General features: G+C 41.3%; 2 protein-coding genes across 5 annotated transcripts in view; one reads left to right on the top strand and one right to left on the bottom strand.

Moving 5' to 3' along the window:
• Nucleotides 1-14,349, bottom strand: part of DLG2 (discs large MAGUK scaffold protein 2) — a 986,088-nt gene extending 971,739 nt beyond the window's left edge. For 2 of the 3 annotated variants that reach the window (XM_066341286.1, XM_066341281.1), the window contains exons 1-2: nt 14,096-14,349; nt 12,317-13,404 (exon numbers count right to left, since the gene is read on the bottom strand). In XM_066341286.1, coding sequence (XP_066197383.1) covers nt 12,317-12,335 — 19 coding nt within the window. In that variant the 5' untranslated portion in view covers nt 12,336-13,404; nt 14,096-14,349. The remainder of the gene's footprint in view (nt 1-12,316; nt 13,405-14,095) is intronic. The other variant, XM_066341282.1, reaches the window with a different exon arrangement.
• On the top strand, nt 14,321-19,873 carry LOC136375652 (transmembrane protein 126A-like). Of its 2 annotated transcripts, none has more exons than XM_066341291.1 (5): nt 14,321-14,472; nt 16,212-16,336; nt 18,146-18,339; nt 18,925-19,039; nt 19,609-19,868. In XM_066341291.1, exons 2-5 carry the CDS (start codon nt 16,221-16,223, stop codon nt 19,811-19,813), a joined length of 630 nt encoding a protein of 209 aa, XP_066197388.1. In that variant the 5' UTR covers nt 14,321-14,472; nt 16,212-16,220; the 3' UTR covers nt 19,814-19,868. The 2 variants fall into 2 exon arrangements, with proteins under 2 accessions (XP_066197388.1, XP_066197387.1); XM_066341290.1 differs by having other exon boundaries at nt 14,322-14,439; nt 19,609-19,873.
• Nucleotides 19,874-21,264: the final 1,391 nt, after the last annotated feature.

The following is a 21,264-nucleotide window of genomic DNA, read 5'->3' as shown; positions in this document are numbered from 1 at the left end:
TATATCCCAAGAGGTGGGCCTCTGTGTGGATCCTGAGTGGGTCCTTTGTCTGAGAACAAAAGACCACTGAAAGGTCAGCATCAGCTGTGTCCCATGAGGCCTGCTGGACATAGAGCTAATTTTTTTTACTGCTTCTTTGTATTTTATGACATTATTTTTAAATTGATCCTATTCGGGCTTTGAAACATGACAAGAACCATTCAGAAGATACAGTCCTACAAAAATATACTTATACTCTTATAGTCAGTAAATGCATTATTGTTTTGTTTAAATAAATCATTCTCAAAACATCTTAATACAATCGTAAGAAAAAAAATCTTAAGGAATAAAACAGCTTTTACAGTGCCATGGGACCTTGTCCAAGAAGTTACCAGTTAACCCAAACCAACTCACAATTCTATAAGTTTCACTGCTTTATTACTCCATAATATTTTAAGTGGTTCAGGAGTGTTTTTGGTTTATTGATCAGAGAATGGGTAACTGCTACAATACTGCAAATCAGAGATATGGAATACTGACACAAAACTACAGAACACTAACCTTGTTTACTGCACTCCCTCAGAAAACTTTCCTTCCTTTCTCAATCTAAAGTTTTTATCAGATAAGGAATTACTCAATTTTTCTTCTGTAGAATGAGTTCTGCCTAATGTATTCATCTATGTAAGACTCAAAGAAGAGGTAAATCCTTTCCTCAGCATTACTAAACTTGATAGGATCATTACACCACACTTTATAGTACCTCCTCTGTATAGACTTCTCTGTGATGCTGATTTTTAAAGTTCAATAAGTATCTATTTATGCTATAGAGTAAAATAATCTGTTGGGGCAATGCTTATAAAACTGATGACATAAATACAAAAATTGTAGAGAAATTTGTATAGAAAACCTAAATTACGTTTTAACAAAATAGAATTTCAGTATATCTTACAGACAAAAAGTTTTCAGAAGATACTATCAAAAAGAAATGAAGCCATACATCCAAGCACATACAGAGTAAGGTGCAAAATACACATCAGGAAAAATTAAATTCTCAACAATAAATTGTTTCCTAAAGTATTGTTCTTAAAATGTAAGCCACACACATGAAAGACTAAATCTGATAATTATGCACATTTAAGTTTATACTGCCATAATTTTATCATCTACTTTGCTAAAATTATGTCAAAATCAATTCTATATACTTCTTAGGGTCTATATCCAAGACCTGGGTACCATTTGCAACACTAATACCTTGAAGCAGAAGGATTGCCTTCCTTTGCTGGTTGGTTTTCTATGCTCTCAGGTTTCACAAGCACATTTTTAGAACCACTTTGAAACTCCATACAGGCAAGGAGACACTATACTCACTGCAGCATTTACAGTGGAGTCATGGCAGAGTTGAAGCATCTGCAGCTCTCCTAGCACAGGAAGTTAAGCTGGTTAAAAAAATTTTGTGCCTTCATACGGGAGTGAGACTGAGACAGGAATGCCTGCACATAGCAGGTCCCACATCACAACATAGGTGAGCCCAGAAACAAGTTTCTTAAAGAGCTCCCAGGTGTTTATGCACATCATTTATCCTTCAGATGAGCTAAATATATTACACCTGAAGATAATTTAGGTCTAGCCATAAACTTCAATAACTAATTAGGAACAGGTTTGACTAACAGGATTAATTGAAACTGTATGAGAAAGATAAAAGTGATTCAAAAACTAGTCTCTAAGCAGCTCCATTTTTGATCCAGAGTTTGTTTGAATGATGAGGGCTCAAACCAAAGGAGCAGATAGTGGAAAAACCACAACTCAAGCAGCTACTGCTAAGGCCATATATATGAATATATGGTATATTCAAGCCATTTGAGCTCCTTCTGGCCACAGTAAAGTCATACAGGCTGAACTCTATATGGACCCACATATGTAATTGGCCAGGACCAGTCACTGATTTTGCACTGAAATTGTTGTGCTTTGAACACTCCCAGTCTGCTGAGAGCTGCTGCTGCTTTCCTTGGGAGTATGATCCTGTCATTCAACTCCTTCTACAAAGCAAGATAGATAGAGAGAAAAAAGGCAAAATATGATTCCAAACTCATCAAGTTCTGCCTTGCCCATGGAAGAAATCAGAGTCAGCTGGTTAACAGCGCCCTGCACCAGCAGGAGGGAGAATCAGGCAGCCACTGCCTCTCAGGGAACCCAGTCTACCACAGCTTCTTGCTAAGTTTGAAACACATTTACATTTTTTCCCTTCTACTGGCATCAGAGTTTGTGAATGAAAATATTTTGAGGGTGCAACAGGATGGAGAAATGTTAAATGAAAAATAAGGTTTCATTGGTAAAAGATGTTTAACATTAGCTGAGATCCAAGCCTAACTGAATTGGTAAGATGAAGGGGTGTTTTTGCTTCAATTTCTCTTTCTTCTTTTTTTTAATCGGCTTTTCTCTGAAAGGGATTTCAATTATCTTCTGACTTGCAAAGTTTGTTGTAGAGGTGAATCTTAAAAGAAGAAAATGCCAAGACATTTCAGGAGACACTTTACAGGTTTTTGAGAGCCAGAACTGGGAAAATGTAGGGCATTGAAACAGGAAAATGCATGAAGAATGGTGAAGAAAAAACACAAGAGCCAAAATAGAAGTGAGAAATGGAACCAGAGCACCAGGAAAGGGAGCAAGGAAGTGTTCTCAGTCATCTTTGGTAACTTTAGAAGAAAAGGACCTCAAAAACTACTTTCATTTTGGAGAGTTCACACCTTCACTCAGATGACCAAAAGAGGCAGAGGAGCAAACACTGTTCCCTGCCTCCATTATTTAAAGATGTCTTGATTTGATTCTCTGGTCTGGAAATCTCAAAAAGTCAAATGAGCTGTTACAGATCAGCAGGAGGGAATGAAGTAAGAGATTTCCAGGCAACCTGCCTCAGGAGTGATCCAAGTCAAAACTATCAGTAACTCATTTACCTTTCCTGATCTTCACACAGAACAGCAAACACAAAGGAATAAATCCTGCTAATACACAATACTCAGTACCCACAGAGGAAGAGTAGAAAGCCAGTTAAATTTTAGAAAGAAATTCAAGAAAGACTAAACTAAGATGGTTGAGAAAAACACAAGGTGTAAGCTCCCAAGGTGCAAAGCACTTGAGAACTTTAGACAAATGATAATCACAGAGTATTAGCATATACACATCAATATGAACAATGAATTAATCTAGCAGACCGCACAGAGGGAAAGCAGACAGGGAATATGTGTAAAAACCAGAAAGTTCCCAGCATCTTGGCCTCTTCATCTCTGTAGGACTTTAAACAACTATCCAGAAAATGCAGCATATGGGTTACAGAACCTTGAGGAAGCATAAGGCATGACATATGTGACAATGACCCAGTGTGGTGAGCACTGACAACAAACAAGCAAAAGGGTTAAAAATAACAGCTCCTCAGGATATGAATGGCACAGAAACCCATCTTCTGTCCTGCTAGGGAAAACAAGGGGACAGAAAAAGGAGGGGGGTAACCATCGAAGGGATTACCAGGCAGGCTTGTTTCTGGGGCTTCAGCTTTTAGCAACCAGATTGGCACAGAGAGCAGGCCAACACACAGTATGTGGAAATTAATCTCAGGCAAGTGGAGAGTCTTTCAAGGAGTGATATTTCAAGTTGAGGTTGCATTCTGAGTTGCCCTTGCTCTCCATAAACTGTGAAAGCATGACATCTCCAAACTAACCACAGCCTTGGTGAATTTACTGCACAACTGCTTTCCTGCAGAACACAAATTTAGGAACAGTTCCATTGTGAAGCAGTGTTATTCTAGACCACAATGCTGCCAGCAGACAAGAAATGGGCCAGACAGACGGTAAGAACTGCTATGCAAGTAGAGCAGCAAATTTCTCAGAACTAGGCAGTATTTATTACATGCCCAGGTATATTAAGGGGAAACCAGGTATCCAAATATCAAGGAAAACTGAAGGAGGACGGTAGCTTTGCACTGAACAGTATTACCATTCAGTTGCAGGTCTCTGTGCCCCACACAGCTCATGGGAAAGGCTGCCACAGAACAGAAGTTGCTCAGCAGTCTCCAGAATATTGATGTGAGCAGATACAACGCAGAGAGCTAAATGTTCTGCAAGTCAGATTGCTTTGAAGAGCAGGAGTTGTTATGATGTGTCAGCTGAACTCTCTGAGCAACACAACAGACACAGAGAGCCTGGAAGAGTCCTAGGAGGTTTTCAGTTTTCTTCCCTGCTGTGTAAAAGGACCCAGGCTTACACTCAGATGGTATCTAATTGCACTGGCCACCACCTACAACACCCATAAAATCCCTCACCATCGACTTCAGTGCTTGAAGGTTCTAGTGTTTTTTTCCTGCTACATAAAAACAGTCTTTTTTTTTTTCAAATCAGGACAACTACTAGTCCTCCAGATGTCAATGTGTAAAACAAACCACCACAATTATTTCTCTTACAGCCTCCTCTACACTTGTTTGATTTGTCATGTCCCTTGACTGCTCAGCATCCTTTTTCACAGCACCAGCCTCTGCAACTTTTGTATACTTTTGACATTCTCAAAGCCTCTCATTCTCTTTTCTGGAATTAAATTTATCTTTACACAACCTATAGACTCAGGCTGGACACCCTGAGGATACAGGAACACTGACTGGTGGATGGAGCTGGGCAGAAAAACTGTCAGCTTAATGGAACACAACACACACAGCGAACCAGGGAATTAATGAGGTTTGTTTTTGTTTTTTGGGGTTTTTTTCTGGGTTTTTTTTTTTTTGGGGGGGGGGTTGTTTTTGTTTTTGTTTTGTTTTTTCCCATTTGTTAGAAAACAGACTTTTTGTCTAACTTATTATAAAGAAAACTAAGAAAAACTTCATTTTTCAGTGTTGATTAGTTCAATGTAACTTTGTTGTCTATGTATCTTCAACTTGATTTTACAACATATAACCACACATCTGCTCTGGTAAAATGCTGCCTTCACACATTTTTTTAGTTTTAAATATAATTCTTTAAACTTCCCTAACTGTACTTATACAAGGAATAGGATAACTATATAAAGATCAGGAACTGGCTCAGCATAAACTCACAAACTTTACTCCAGCATTTCTGTCTATCAGAAAGCATCCTGACTACCAAGCTACATTCCTGCTTCAGTACCCAGATGGAACTATCTGACCCCTGCAATCCCACAGACACATCTTCTCTACTCATGTAGAGTAGAGAAGTCTACAATTACCTGCCTGTAAACTACAATTAAATACTGAAAAAATACTCAGTATTTAGTGCATAACCTGTTAATCTTATGTATCACACTTTACCATAAGGAAGAGCCCAGTTCTTATCAGGGGCTCACTCTGGGACCTGTATTCTTCCCACCACATCACTTTTCCTCAGGGGACCACAAAAGGGTTTTAACAACTGTTGATATCAGCTGCTCGTCAACCAGGGCCATTCCTTTCTTCCAGGGAGTTTGCTTTTCGCAGATATGCTGAAGGCAATGTGGGACCTGTTCATTAGCAATCCTTGCTCCAGTTTGGTGACCTGGCTACACAGGTGACCTGTTTGGGATTCAGACAACAGAATGAGCAGATTCTGGGGCCTCGAGACTCCTTCCAAAACTACAGACACCCTGCAATTACAAGCAGCTTCACCTGACCTTCCTCTTTCTGCCTTTCAAGTGTCACAATGTTAAAATCTAGGTGTACAAATGCTAATGTTAAATCAACAATGCAAATATGAAAACAGAATGAAAAATTAAGGCACAAATTCCTCAAAATGACAGAGTACCAAATGAAAACCTCTTATTTATACAGCTGAAGAAATGTAAATTGACATCTTAACAGTGCAAAATTATCAGAGTGCCCTGCTTTGAAGAGCTCACAATCTAATTGAATGCAAGAAACAGAACTTGTGGAATTTTATGTATAGTTGCAAGAGTAAAAACCAGGAGATGCACACTTAGTACAGCAGCTATACATTTTTTTTTCCTTTAAAAGAACATTCAGTATCAAAATTAACATAAATGTGAAAATTGGAGTGAGACAGAAAACTAACAAAAAGATGTCTTTTCAGAAATAAATAACTTCCAAACTCATACAAAAGAATTATTATACCACATGAAAGAAAACAAATCAGTAACACAAATGCCTTCCTAGTGATGCAAAAAAAATTAAAATGGAATGAGATCAAATTACCTTTATTTATTAGCAAAATAGGCATTATGGTCTTACATTTTCTCACATCCATGTTGGCATTTTTAGTTTAAGAACCTTTGTATTATATTAGAATCTCTGAGACAAAAAAAAAAAAAAAAAAAAAAAAAAAAAAAAAAAAAACAACAACAACAACAAACCACAACCCACCACCACCATACGCCTTCAGGCAGCAACATAAAATAAATTTCACATTTTGGACATTAAACAACTGATACTGTAGATTTGCAAGCCTTGGGTTGGGGTTCTGTTTGGTTGGGTTTTTTATGGTTAAAAGCACAGCTTAGCAGACATTCACCTGCAAGGCAGTGTTAACAAAGTGCTCAACACCCAGAAATGAACTGGAAGGTGCCTGGAATTATCCCACGACAGCATAATGCAAGATATGCCCATACTGTCAGGGGAGAGAAGAGCATTTGAAACCTGAAAAGATTGGTTTCTGCTTGTGAAACTGTAAATTGTCCAGATTCCTTCTATCCAGGAAACTCTACATGATTCAATTCCCTGATCACTATGTTTTGAAGGAAGCATTAACCTCTTCAGTCCAAAAGTGAAGACAGATTTAGGGACAATTGCCCTGACTTGTTCTGGCAAAGTGCCACTAAAAACTCTTCTGGACCACATCCAATAAAGAGCAAATGTTTTCTTCAATATTTTGCATGTTGATTATTGCTGTCATCACCCATGAGTCAGGGCAGCTTTGCTGGCTCTTTCTGGGATGAATACAGCAGGAGAAAACACAACCTTTATTTAGATTTTTATAAAGCTGTTGTTTGGCACCATGTTAATTTGCAGTAAATACAAGAAGACACCACAGTGAGATAGACCTTTAATACTTCTAAGAAGCAGGAACCTGGTATGACCTGACCAAAATAAGCATATCTGAGTAAGGTAGATTTTCTATTTTGCTGAAGCAGGGACTGCAAAATCATCTTTTATCACATTTGCCCACTAGTTACAAATTCAGCTTTTTCTCCATGGTTACCCTCTGACATCTAACTTGGCCATCTGGAACAAATTCAGAAGGAAAGAAGAGAGGATGAGAAGGAAAAAGATTATGCTTATAATGCAAGACACCATTGCTTCTACTGAGTGCAATATGCACTTAACAGGAATGGAGGAGAGGATTCACAGCTGCCTCTTGTGCTTGTATCAACACTGTGGCTGCTTCCAATTCCAGTGACTAATAGTACAATAATTTATAACACTAAAATAATGAATAGTGTTAATTTATAGCACTCACAGAACACACAGTGTCAGCTCTCATAAATATCTCAGATAAGGAGATTATTTTGCCACTAAAATTCATATGGGAGAATGAGACATCATCAAACTGAGGTAAGTGACCTATAGTGTGGATACCCTATGTTTTGTCTATGGAGAGAAAGAAAATTACAATTGTCCAGAAGGCAATGCAGATCTTAGGTGTGTTAAAATGCCCTTTGGAGGTGGATCTCTCTCTGCTGACCAAAGCAACCCTCTAGGACAAAAAGCTGGGAACCCTATCTAGGTGAAGCAACTAAAATGGGATGAATCTACATTAAAAATCTGAGAAGTACCAGAATAACAACAGGGCTGAAAAAAGTATAAATTTCACTATTCCCAGTCCAGAGCTCACTTAGTTTTGCAGTGTGCATGCATATAACAAAGGCTGGTTCTGTATAATGCCTGCTCCTATAGTCCTTTTGTGGGCAAAATATTTCCCTGTTTCTCACAGCAGAAACAATGTCCAGCTGAAAAAAGCTCACTGCCATAAAAGCAGTGACATCTTTAAATCAAAACTTCGTGGTGAAAATTGGCATGGTTTAGACAGTAATTTTCTGACACATTTTTGTTTAACTCTTGGAAATCTAAAATTCTGCTTTTCACAGTCTGTAAACATAACTAAAATTTGCACTGCTGCCATTCAATTAACTGTAAAAACTGAGAGGTAGTGGATCAAAACTTGGAGTGAAGAAGGTGGCCTTTTATCCATGTACTTATTTGAGAATTCTCATTCAGCAACTGAAAGGACAAAAATCTTGTAATATCAATTACCTGTTACATGAAAAAGAGAAAGAAAATTTCCAATATATGTTGGATTTGCTGCAGTGGGATGTAAAAAGACTGAAACCACATTAAAAATTTTTGAGCACAAAAAGTTACGATCCTAAGTCTCAATTTTGTTAGCTAAAAAGAAGCTGCCATTTTGAAAGAAAATTAGGGCATGGATGGGACCTAGCTTTGTCTTGTCCTACATGAATTCTGCTTCAGAAGTTCCTGCTGAATTGTTTTTAGACCCTTTCCTCTCAACAGAGCAGCCACACAGTCAGCATTACCACACAAAATCCAGCATTTAATAGAGCACATCTGTCAGATTCTTCTAAATGGCCCAGAAGTTGTCCACATGGGATCAGACTGACACACTTTAATTCTTGACATTGATGTACTTAATAAAACATGCCCTGGAAGGCATTTTTTAAATACAAAAGGAATGATGCAAGAAGCTATTCCATGACAGAATCAGCACATCTTCATAAACAGGCAACAAGATGGGGCGAGTCAAGCTGGTATTAACAGCAGCCCACAGGTTTCATCCGAATAAAGGTACAATCCCTCTCCCTTTGAGAGCTGCAAAGTGGGATGAGGGCAGCACAGAACCCAGCTCTCATCTCTGACTGCCTAGACACAGCCAGATGTGCAAGGAGGATGACAGGGTTAGTTTAGAAGCACTTGTGCAGCCAGGCACTCATATGTGGGGGTTTCTGTCATCTCTGTGTGAATCACAAGCAGGGCTCCAAAACTGGAATCTGGTCTCCATCACAGAGGAGCATGCATTTCATTAGTTCTTTCTGTCACTGTGAAAGACATGAATGAATTACAGTAACATTTTTGCTATTAACTATTCCGTTGATGAATCCAAAATATATGCAATTACAGATCTAAATATAGTCCCTTACAGTTAACAGAAATCAAGCTAAGTACCTCAGGAAGGGAGGGAGGGAAAGTAGACATCTAAACCCATGCAAAAATCTAACTTCACTTCTTCTGTATGACAGTACTATTTCACTTTGAAGCAAAGCATTCCTCAAGAAATTCCATTGTATTTCCATGAATGGTTCTATTCAGAAATACCCTAGTTTGCAAAAGAAAACTAAAAATCAAGCAAAAATAATGCATTTATTTACTGTTCAAAACTGTTAATCTCACTCCATCTCTAAATGGTCTGTCCAAAAAATCATTTTGTAACTACAGTTAAATGCCTGTCTTGTGTGATTTAAAACTTTAAGTGTACTTCAAAATTAGAGATGAGCAAAAGCCAAAGAGAAGAGCCCTTCGTTTAATTGTGCAGCTATACTGCAGCAATCCACAATGTCTCACCCCAAACCTAAAGCACATCCAACCCCAAAGGATTCTCTGTAGTCCCTTCCCAGCCTCACTTCTTGCTGAGACTGCCAGCAAGAAGGTCCAAGAGTTAAACAAAAAAGTGAACTCTGTGAACATTCCTGGGAATGTGGAGCCTCATTGCACTCCACACTGAAATGAGAAAAACAAAATATTTTCACTCTAGCACATTTGGCAGTGGAAATCAGGTACTGACACATGACCAGAACCAGGACCAAGCTTTTTATTCCCACGACTATAGGAAATTAAAGCTTCCTATAAGTTATACGATTTTTATTATTAAGAAAACTATTTTTTGTCTAACCACACAGGCCTGGACTTATAAATGCAAGATGGCAGGCATCACACCAAGCAGCAAGGTAAAGTGGAAATTAGGTGCAAAGCTATGTGAAATTTGAAGACTGGTATTAGATGTGAGAGCTATTTCAAACGTAAATTCCCAAAATGCTTCAGTTGTTCTTTAGAAACACCCAGGACTGGCCAACGCCAAAGAAAGCAGGGCTTGGTAACGATTTCCAGTGATAAATATCAGTATGTTTTAAAGCTTGTTTCACAGGTTTCTCTGTCTCCATACTGATTTTAGGAGAATATTTGAATCAAATCCAAAATAGCAATGCAGAAAGAAGTGCTGACAAGGAGAGGGATAATCCTGTCCTCAATGCTGATACTGAAATACTTCTGCACAGCCTACAAGAGAGTATCCCACTGAGATTTCTACAAATGCCCGCGATGGGAAGGACAGTAGACATGAACTCCCAAATTTTCCCCAGAAAGGGAAAAAAAGCCATCATTAGAGACACTAAACTACTTAGCCACAAACTGCAGTCAAAGTCATAAAGCAAAATGAGGAAAAAAAACCCCAAAAACCAAACATGGAAGAATCCTCTCAATCTCCCTAACATTCATAGCAGGAACAGGGATTACTTGAAAAAATAGCAATATTTTTAAAAACAGTAGAATGTTTAGAGTTGCCAGCATGCTTTTAATTACATTAAGAAAGTTAAAGTCTATTGCATGAACTAGACAAATTAAGTCATTCAAAATCACAATGAAGTTGCTGATTTGCCAACATTTTTAATCCTGCAATTTTCATGCTTAAATACATTCTTAACAATACCCTTTAATAATCAAATACATTCACACTGGCAACTTCAGTAAACTGACTGATATGAAAATTTAAAGTATTTCAAGGGGGATATTTGGGTCTCTTGACTTTAATGTTGCCAGACACATCCTGTAACACCAAAGAAGAAAGTCAAGCCTTGGAGTATGTACACTAAGACTGACTCAAATTGCCTGGAAACAAACAGGAAATTCACTGATTTTTAAGGCCAGAAGGGACTGCTGTGATTGCCAATCTCACTTCTGCACTAAGGAGCCTGTAAGATTTCACCCCAGAAGTCCTGCAGCAAGCATTCAGAAACTGAATTACAGCTGAACATCCGGCACAGAAACATCCTTAGTGTAAATCACATAAATCAGGATTAAAACTTAAATTATGAAAAGCCTTAGTTTTCCTTCTGTAAACAGGTAGGATACAGAAGCCTCACCAGTACATAAGGGTGACACTTTTACAGCACATCAGGATGAATTATTAAGAAGGGAACTCCTCCATACACGTTTCCACCTTTACTACACACAATGGCAAGCGGTTCCATGAATGACAATGCCATTTGTTAAAATATTTCAGGTTGGAAATTTCATTTCTACACTGTCATTTTTTTTAAAAATACAATCATAAAATCCCATTTATTGGTTTTTTCATTAAAATAATTCTAGCAATAGGTGTGGTTTATCATTATTTATATAGTAGATGTTAACTCATAACTAATGAAGGGTTATTCCTATAGGGAAGAGAATCCAAAGACACACCGATTACATCCTCATTTCTGTTTGTAACATTCACTTTTTGCCCTTTCCCCCATGTTTTGTATTGTCAGATCCAGGCACATCTGGATAGATGAGCTGAATAAAAAAAGGTTCACATGACCCTTAGCATATTCAGAAACTTTAAATCAGTGTCCGATTTGCAAGAAACCAGAAATAACCTAAGGTCTGCAAGTGTTTTCAGAGTAAGAATTTGCCTTCATATACTTCCCAATTGTTGTTTAAACACTGGAAGCCACATTTTCCAAAGCTGCAAACACAAACTTGAGGTGAGAAGAGGTCAAATGTAAGGCTGTTTGTCTTTTCCTAAATACTGCCATACTACAGCCTTAAAGACAGTAGTTTTATATTGTACTAAAGCATGGAAATTCAAGCTAATTAAAATCACATGTGGAAAAAAACCACCCCCTTCAAAACACAGCTCTCATAACTTGTTTTTAAAATTAACCTTGAAACTTTGTTATTTATTTATGCTGCTACTGATAGCTGATGTTTATCCACCAAACATGTCACAAATAGATAACAGATTAAACTATGGTTTTAAAATTTATTAGTGTTTGTAAGAGAGGCTTCTCACAAAATTAAAAGTCAAGCTTTTCTCTTGGTGTCTGTTCAAAATCTCAGATGGCTGATCTTTACAAAAACACCATTTGAGGCCAAATTTGACATAAATCTTAAAATATAGCATAAAATTACTTTTAAAAAATCATTATTTTAAGTCGACAGATTTTTTCCCCCATTTTCAATGCAAAAGAAAAGCGATTTCCATTCCCCATTAAAGCATTTTTAATTTGAAATTGTTAAGTACTAGAAATCAACACTAACACAACGAAGACGCAATATGAGATATGAAGCTTCATAGCCCACCTTTCTTCTTGACTGGCATTCTTCTTCCTACTTCTGAATCTGGTTGCAAGCACTTATTTACAGGTACTAACGAAGTGCTACTGGAACACTCTGCAAGGTCAGGAACTGACTACCTATTGCAGAACACTTTTACAGTTCAGTAAGGAAGTGCAGCTTCAATCTTCATTTCTATGAATACTTGCCGTTCCCTTGGATCGGACTTCCGACGCTCTCCACAAATTAAAAAAAAAAAAAAAAAAAGGGAAGGGGCAAAAGAAGCTTTTTGATTCTTTTTTAAGAGATGCTTTCAATTTCTTTAAAATATATTTCACTATAAAAATACAAGAGTAAACGTTCCTTGGCAATATAAAACCTTATTATAACTCCTCTTCCGGCAGCAAAGTTTGAAAACTAAAAGATTTTATGCAATACAGTTAAGGCACAGTCCATCTCTAGGCAGCTGTCTCGTACTCCACCTGTACATGCTCAAAAACATATTATTTGCAGGACAAAAATGCCCAAGTAATCCAAATAAGGAGGAAGACAAAAACAATTGCCGAAGTGCCTCTTTAAGCTCTTTCACTTCTTGAATTAATTTTGCTAGCTATGTATTAGGTGTCTACACGGCAGACTGAAAAGATCCCTTTTTCCTCACCAGACAAGAGCCTTCAAATATCACCCTCTTACCCAACAGAAGTCACTGGGCAGACACTTTCATTTTTATTATCTGCAAGCCACCCAGCCTTACGGTCTTTAATGTCCCTCTGATCCTCCCATGTATTAAGAGAGAGGATTGAAAACGAGGAAAGCAATCCCTTGACCTGGAATTATTAAAGTGACAGTGCTGCCCACTGGGCACTTGGGCAAAGCAGACTGCTTTACACTGGAGTCATTTACTTCATGCCATTCCTTCCCTTGCACAGCAGCAGCCACCTCGTGAAAGAGGAATAAGAAGAGTTAGGAGAAGAGCTTCACAAAAAGGCTCATTTTCAGAGATAATGAAGTATTAAAGGAAATAAAAAGCAAGCCATGAGATCAGTCCGGAGTTTCCCACTTAGAAGCGCAGCTGGATGGCTTCAGCATCAGCCTCTCTCTCTCTCTTCCTTTTTCTGGAAAAACAAAAAGAGAAACAGAATCGGAATAGATTTTCCTCATCTACTTCGTTAAGGAAAAGTCTGAGACAGGCGGACAAGCTCCGAACGCTTCCCTTCCCCGCGAGAACGAGGAGCTGCGATGCACATGACAGGGCTTTGCCGAGCATCGTCCTCTCCGGGAGACGGGAATGTGTTTGTGAAGGGGGCGGCTCTGCTTTGCTCTCTGATGCTCTCGGTTGGGATCTGCTGGTCCCCGCATCCCGCGGGCAGGGACTGTGGGGCTGTCCCCCCTCATGCCCTCCCCTCTCCCCCCTCGGCCGGCTCTCCCGAACGCACAGGGGTCTGGCTGCTGCTTTCTGAGGCGAAACGAGACACAGAGGGCTGCCTGGGTCGGTGGGGGACTGGGATGGAGCGCAGGTGAACTGGCGGAGGCAGCCCAGGTTTAAGAGCGAGGACAATTTTCCCCCAGCGGTGCTGAGGGACAAGCGAGAGGCAGGAGCTGAGGGCATGAGGGAAGGGCTGGAGGTGGGTGAAGCGAGACCCAGCCGGGGCGAGGGGCGCTCGAAGGGGGCGGGACGGGGAGGGAGCACAAAGGAGCCGGTGGCGAGGGAAGGGGGCAGCGGGAGGGAGGGCAGCGGGCGTTGCGGGGTCTGAGGGGGCAAGCGGGGAAGGGCCACGAGCTGAGGGGAGAGGGTCAGCGGGTTACCCCGAGGACTGGGCCTCCCCGCACCGAAGGGGGAGTCCCCGCGTCCCGGCCGCCGGTGCAGGGTCCGAGCTCAGCCCCGCCGCCATCGAGGAGCCGCCGCCGCCATCCGCCGCCCCGGCAACCAGCGCTGGGCCCCGCCTGCCGGCCCGCGGCCAATCGGCGGCCGCCATGCTGGGCCGGCGGCCAACGGCCCAATCACAGGCGGCCTCTGATGGCCCTGGGTCATGTGAACGAGCAAGATGGCGGCGCCCACAGGGAGGGCGTGATCTGGGAGGAGCCATGTTGAAGGCGGCGGGAGCAGCTCGGTGAGGACGGCGAGATCGTGTCTTCCCGTACGGCTCAAGGTCGGCGCCTGAGCCCGCCGGGGAGGCCGGGAGGTCAGCGCGGTGCGGGGGCAGCGACTGGGGGCAGCGGTGGGGTTTGAAGGTCGGGGTCGAGCCGCAGTTTCCCGGAGTGCGGGTTCTGGCCTGAGCAGGGCCCCGGGGCTTTGGGAGGGCCCTCTCTGCCTCCAGCGGCGCGCAAGGCTCCGGGAGAGACGCGTGTACGAGCCTCTGCAAGGCTCAGGGAGAGCGAGGTGCTTGCAGCTCCGTGACGTGCTGTCTGTGGCATCCCAAAGCACAGGTTTGGGGACCCTCCTCAGGTGGCCTGAAGCGATCCCGGTGAGATCCTGCCCGCTTGTCCCGCTTCCTGCGCTCCCGCATCCTGCCAAGCCTGAAGCGAAGCAGGCTCAGCCCCGTATGTAGGGCTTAGGACACAGCCTTCACATAATAAAAGCAACTTAGGATAAGTATGATTGGCAAAGTAAGTCTGGGGGAATCTCCTCTGCAGTGTAGGGAAGGAAGCACTTGAATCACTAAACTCCAAGTGTAATCAAGAGCTGTTCTAAAGGGCCGGCCTCAGGTGGCCACCAAGGTGCTGTTATCACTTGCCACCCCCCTCAACAGGACAGGCAGAAGGTGTGAATAAAAGCTCAGGGCTTGTGGTAAGACGGGGAGATCACTCACCAATTGCCATTACAGTCAAAACAGTAAACTCTAGGGAAATAGAATATATTGTGAATCAAATCAGAATAGGATAATGAGAAATAAAGCCAAATCCTTAAAATACCTTCCCTCCACTCCTCCCTTTACTCCTGTTTTTCTCTATGTCCTCCTCTGTCTTAGAAGCACAGGGCGACAGGGAATGGGGGTTGTGGTCAGTTCATCACGTTTTGTCTCTACCACCCCTTCCTTCTTGCACTCTTTTCCACTGTGTGGTCCCTTCCACGGGAGACAGTTCTCCACAAACTTCTCCAAAAGGAGTCCTTCCCACAGGCTGCAGTTCTCTGTGAACTCCTCCCTTCCACGGGGGTCAGTCCTTCAGCAGCAGTGTGGGACTCAAGGGCTCACAGGTCCTGCCAGGAACCCACTCCAGCCTGGGCTCCTCTCCCCATGTGGCCACATATCCTGCCAGGAGCCTCCCACTGGGTCACAGCCTCCTTTGGGCATTCCCCTGCTCTGCCACGGGATCCTCCAGGGGCTGCAGATCTATCTCTGCTCCATGAGGATCTCCATGGGCAGCAGGGGCACAGCTGCCTCACCACAGGCTGCAGGGAATCTCAAGCTCTGGAGCCTGGAGCGCCTCCTGCCTCTCCTTCTGCACTAACCTTGGGGTCTGCAGGGCTGTTCCTCTCACTCCTCTTTTCCAGCTACTTTTGTGCAGCAGTTTTTACCCTTTTTTAACTGTCCCCCACACACCACCACTGTAGTGGTTGGGCTTAGACTTGGCCAGCAGCAGGTCTGTCTTGGAGCCAGCTGGAACAGACTGTTGGACACAGGAGAAGCTCCTGGCATTTCAGAAGCCACACTTGCATCCCCCCTGCTATCAAAATCTTGCCGCACAAACCCACTGCAACCGTATGCTTTCTGATTTATGTCTACAAATAGGGATTTATTTGGTTGGGTTTTTTTCTTAAAGTTCTATTTGACAGTTAAGTCAATTTAAACCTGGAGTATTGCCATGCAAAATAGGAAATGCATTTGTGATTCATAGTGGTGAAGAGTCTAAATGTTTATTTGAGTCATACTGAGGCTATGCAACTTTGATTACATTTGTTTATTTTTTCCTTATGATCCAGGACTTCAAGATGACAGGAAGAGAGTTTCTTGAACTAGATTCTCCGCAGCAAAGACTAATTTTGGAAAGATTTAAGCGGATGGAAATCATACAAAAGATGTTCAATGAGCTTCCTAAAGCAGATCAGTAAGTGCTGGTAAAATAAATGAAGATAAGAGCATCAAACATTTCAAGTCTTGGAGGCTTTTCTTTTTCCTTATATTACAAAATTTCCTTGCAGTTAAAAAAATTATTTAATTGTGAAGATGCTTGGTATTGTCCAGAACAGAAAACTTGTTTTGTGTTTTTTCAGTGTGGTCATTTCAATGTTGGCTCTGGTCCTGCTCAGCTGGTTCCTGGCAGGTGCTCCCCAGTGCTTGGGGTTCTGGGATGGCTGATCAGCCCTGATTGGCTCTAAAAAATCTCACAGTCTACGCTAGATCTAAAAAATTTTCTAGGAAACTGAAATGTGATTCTGCTGGAGTCATCTTGTGTCCAGCAGGGCTGGCCTGGGGCCAGAACTGAGTGAGCATCAACCTGCTGGCTTCTGCATTTCATTCTGCACTGCTCCCTGTTTCAGGAAGGCCAGACTAAGGTATCCAGGTGGTGGTGGAGGAGTCAGCTGGAGTCCTGCAGGCTCACCAGCAGGGTTCTGTGCAGCACAAAGCCAGCTAAATGCCTTCTGGGCCTTACAAATGACCTTTTGTTTTGTGATACTGCATGTCACTGCAAAACCTTACTGGATCTGAGCTGGTTCTGTTAGGAGCCATTTGCATGTGTGTATCAGCTTGGATAATTTTTTTAGAAATAAGAGCCATCAGAAGCTTATTTTATTTATATTTTTAGTAGGACTAAATGCTGGCTAAACAAACTACTGGTAGTAACACAGGGCCTCCCCACACACATGAGAAAGAAAAGGCTACAGTTTTGTGTAGGATCTGCTGCCCTCACGTTCAGCCTCCAAGACTCCTTCCCCAGGAGAGGCAGATACTCAGTAGTGATGTGGTAATGTCTGCATAGAAACTCTGGACTTATGGATTGTTGGGCCTTGGAAAGAAGTAGCTGCCAGCTGCTGGCAGGACTTACAGCTTGTACCCAGAGGGGAGCTCACTAATACCTGGAAAAGAAGAGCAAGCATGCTGCAGTCAAACTGAGAGTTCCTGTTTACCCAGGCACTTGTTTTTAACACTAGGGAGCTCAAACAAACAAAAAACCACAAACCCCAACTCTTCCATCCTCCTTTTCTTTTCTTTTGTACAGTGTAGCAGTTCTGTACCTCACTAAGTAGATTCTGCTGGTCCTGGGTACATTAATTTGCTCTAGTTTGAAGACATAAATATGCTGCTAAAATTTTAATCTCAGTCCTCCATATTTATTGATGTGCTTGCCTGTGTCTCACTGCCTGTGATTGTAAAGGTAAAATTTGAATGTTCCTATTCATCAGACATCAGTCCTTGATGTCTGACTTTTTTTGTGTTTTAAGTTTTGCAAGTTTAGCAAGGACATCTCTGAAATATTTTCCATATGATTTTTTTTCTAGTGCTTAATGGTACTCAAAACATTAAAATGTAGAAGAATTACAAGTAGATTGACTTGACTTTTTAAAATTATATGTATATATGTTTCCTCATTTCTTTTCAGGAAACAATATCCTTAGAAACATGTTTATTAGGAGAGCTTTAATGAAGTTTCCATTAACTATTATAAAGGGGTAAAAATCTGTAGCAACAGCTTCTCAGCCTGTCACTTCACTCTTGAAGTGTGTGTAAACTCAGACATGTAACAAAGGATGCTGCACTGGCTGCTTTTAAGAGTAGTTACTCTCCATTTTGCACCAGTAAGAGATTTACATTTCTTACCCCTTGTTGCAGGATTTTCAGAAGGGAACCTTAGTGTTCACTAAACTAAACTTTTTTACAGTTCTCAGTTGCTGAAATGATTTCCCTTCTTTCACAGGAACCTTTGTAATCATGGAAAATACTTCCTAGCAGCAAATTCAAGCTTATGTGGCTTAACAGCAAATAATTTCTTCAGGAGCATCCTACATGTCAGAAAGGCTTTCTGGGTGTCTTCTCTGCCAATGGCTGTTATTCCATTTCTTTCAACAACAGCAATTTACGAAGTTTTTGTGCATGACCCTTTATTTTCAGGTAAAAACCTTTTTATTCCTTTTTTTTTCTTTGAAGGGGCTTTGCTTTCTACATACAGTGTAACACTTTTTCTCCCTGCTTTTAAACTGTTGTGGTCTTAAAAAACCTGTTCGTAAAGCAGAGTTTGAAAAACAGAATGCATTGGACAGCAGCGAGTTCTCAAAGTAGAGTGGGAGAGACAGATGTTTATATATATCTTTCTAAAAAATTCTTTTACACATCACTTATTTTCAGCATTTTTCCCTCAAACTCATATAAAAGTGACTGCAACAAAGCAGCTAAATTTCCCCCCATCTGTACAATTTCATTTGAAGGTCAACTTTTGAATGATAAATTCCTCATGAGTTGGAGTGATTGTTTTTGGGTTTGTCTCAGTTTTTGTTTTGGGACTGTTTTTGTTGTTGTTTTGGTTTGGGGAGTTTTTGTGTTTTTTAAATGGAGAGTCCTCCTTTATAATTTTTTGCATACCTGTACAGCTTGGAAGTTTCTGTCAAGAGCCTGTTTTCAGGTTCTTGCACGCAGCTTATAAATTGATGTGCTGGAGCATATGTGGATCTTGGCAGTGAAATATTGTTTGCCACGCAGGTCAGCTGAACTGTGAGGTCTGTGCTGTGATGAGAGGAGGACTAGTAGGTGCTGTTGTGGGTGGTTTCTATCCCATTTTCGTGGCTATCCCCTTGAACGCCAGCCTTGCAGCCAGGTACGTCTTACTTGCAATGTATTGATTGAAATGTATTTGTGGGTTAAACGTTCAGTTCTCAGGGTGAATTCTGTAGATATTTAATCTGTTCACACTTGTCTTCTTGTAGACATTGAGGATGTGGAAGGAGATTTACGTTAAGGTCATTTAATTACAAAGTGAAGTTTGTAAGAGCAACATCAAAGTGAAATAAGATCTGCAAAGTGATCCATTAGGAAGCCCTTGTGTTTAGCAGGAACCTTCCAAGTCTCCCAGGGTGTGCACAGTGGTGGCTGCCATCCTGCCACCACTGAAGGTGGCTGGACAGCCGAGAGATCTCACTGACCCTGGGCAGCCAAAGTCCCTGACAGATGTCACCCTATGTAATTCAGAGCACAGCAAGGGCGGGGCGAGGCTTGGTGAGACCCAGGGCGTGGTCAGGATGTTCTAAAGCATTTATCCAGAGAGCTCAGTACCACCAGCCGAATTTAACTTAAGGAAGAGAAAATTACTATCTGCATGAATATTTATGTTAAATCTAGACACTTTCATGGAAAAAAAATTAAGTTTCTAACACTGTTTCTGTTCAGGTATATGACAACTCCCTTGCCAGGGAAAGAAAATCTGCTACGCTACTGGCTCACAACTGCTCAGCCTGTCTTCAGAAAGATGAGTCTGGCTATACTGGTGCAGGCTCTGACTGGATTGTATCTTGCCACTAAACAGCATGGAATATATATCAAAATGCTGCTGCAGATGAACACTCGCAGGGATCCTGAAGAGCTCCCTGAATGAAGTAAAGCAACTTGTCAAGTGTTTTGGATAAGTGACCATAATAAACAAGATAAAGTGTCACTGTGTCTTTTTAATACAAAAATGAAGTTTCTGCACTGGTGTTTTTTAAATTTTGAACTTAAATGCAGGTTAAATTTTTCAGTATGCCCAGTTTAGTGTATACACCTGAATAAGAGACAGCTGTATTGCTTTGGAAATGGGAAAAAAGAAAGCATTTATATTACCTACTTAATGTTTGGTTCTAAGGTAATGCTACAGCTTTTCCAAGCTGCAAAAATTGAGTATTCTTGAAAAAGGTTTTTTTCCTTCTTAATGCAAACCACAGACTTTTTTTTTTTTTTTTTTTTTTTTTTTTTAAGGGAGGGGGAAGATTAAGGCAAGGTTTTACTAGAGATTTCTCAAAATTTGGGTCTTGTTCTCCCTTTTCTCCACTCTGCTAGCACAAAACTTCTGTCATAAAATTACCTCCTTTTACACTGTTAGATGGGTCACACTGTAGAGAACACTTTTTTCACAGAGCAGTCAGGACTGATACTTGTGTCAGCCTTCCCAGCATATCGGAAAACCAGCCCTTGGCCTTGTAATCATTTTGCCTTGAAATGAAGTCTTTTCCTGAAGGATGGCTGTGTCAAGAGGCCTTTGAGGGCCAGTGCTGTTTGAGGGCCAGGGATATCTCAGCTACATCTAAGATCAGTGGTCCAGAGTAATGCATTTATGAGCTGGGTGTGTCTTCACTTAGGTGGCTGTATGTTCTACAGCAATATGAATTGCAGCTCTCCTACTGCATGTGATACCTTAATTGTATCCTGCAGACTGAGAGCTGAAACAGGAATTCTACAGAAGCAATGCTCTCAACCTGATGTATGGTCTAAAGCCCTGTAGGTAGGGGTTGGCCTCTTCTCCCAGGCAACAAGTGACAGGACAAGAGGAAATGGACTCAAACGGTGCTAGGGGAGTTTCAGGTTGAACATCAGGAGGAATTTCTTTACAGAAAGGCTTGTCAAGCATAGGCATGGAGTGCCCAGGAGGTGGCAGGAGTCGCCCTCCCTGGAGCTGTTCAAGAAACCACTGGATGTGGTGCTCCACAGTCGAGGAGTTGGTGATGACTCGGATGATCCTGGGGGGTCTTTTCCAAACCCAAATGATTCTGTAACTGTAAAAGCTGTACAGTTACTGGTCAACAGTCACTTCAATAAAATTCTAGCATCCCCAAAGATGCACGTGGAAATATTTATTAATGAAAATTAAGAATTCAGCATTGAGACCTTTAATTGAAAGGGGTTAAAATTTATGCTGTAGTGCTGATAAAAATATATATTGAAGGAGTTGCATCATCTTTATCTACCTTTTCCTTAAAAATGGCTCATTATAGCAGGAACATGACACATTCTTTCTCTATAACCAGCAGCAGCAGCTTGATTTGTACAGGGAAGCAGCAATACAGACTTCCT

Source organism: Sylvia atricapilla, chromosome 2, assembly GCF_009819655.1.
Source record: "Sylvia atricapilla isolate bSylAtr1 chromosome 2, bSylAtr1.pri, whole genome shotgun sequence".
NCBI lineage: Eukaryota > Metazoa > Chordata > Aves > Passeriformes > Sylviidae > Sylvia > Sylvia atricapilla.
This window is presented reverse-complemented; position numbering and strand designations above follow the sequence as displayed.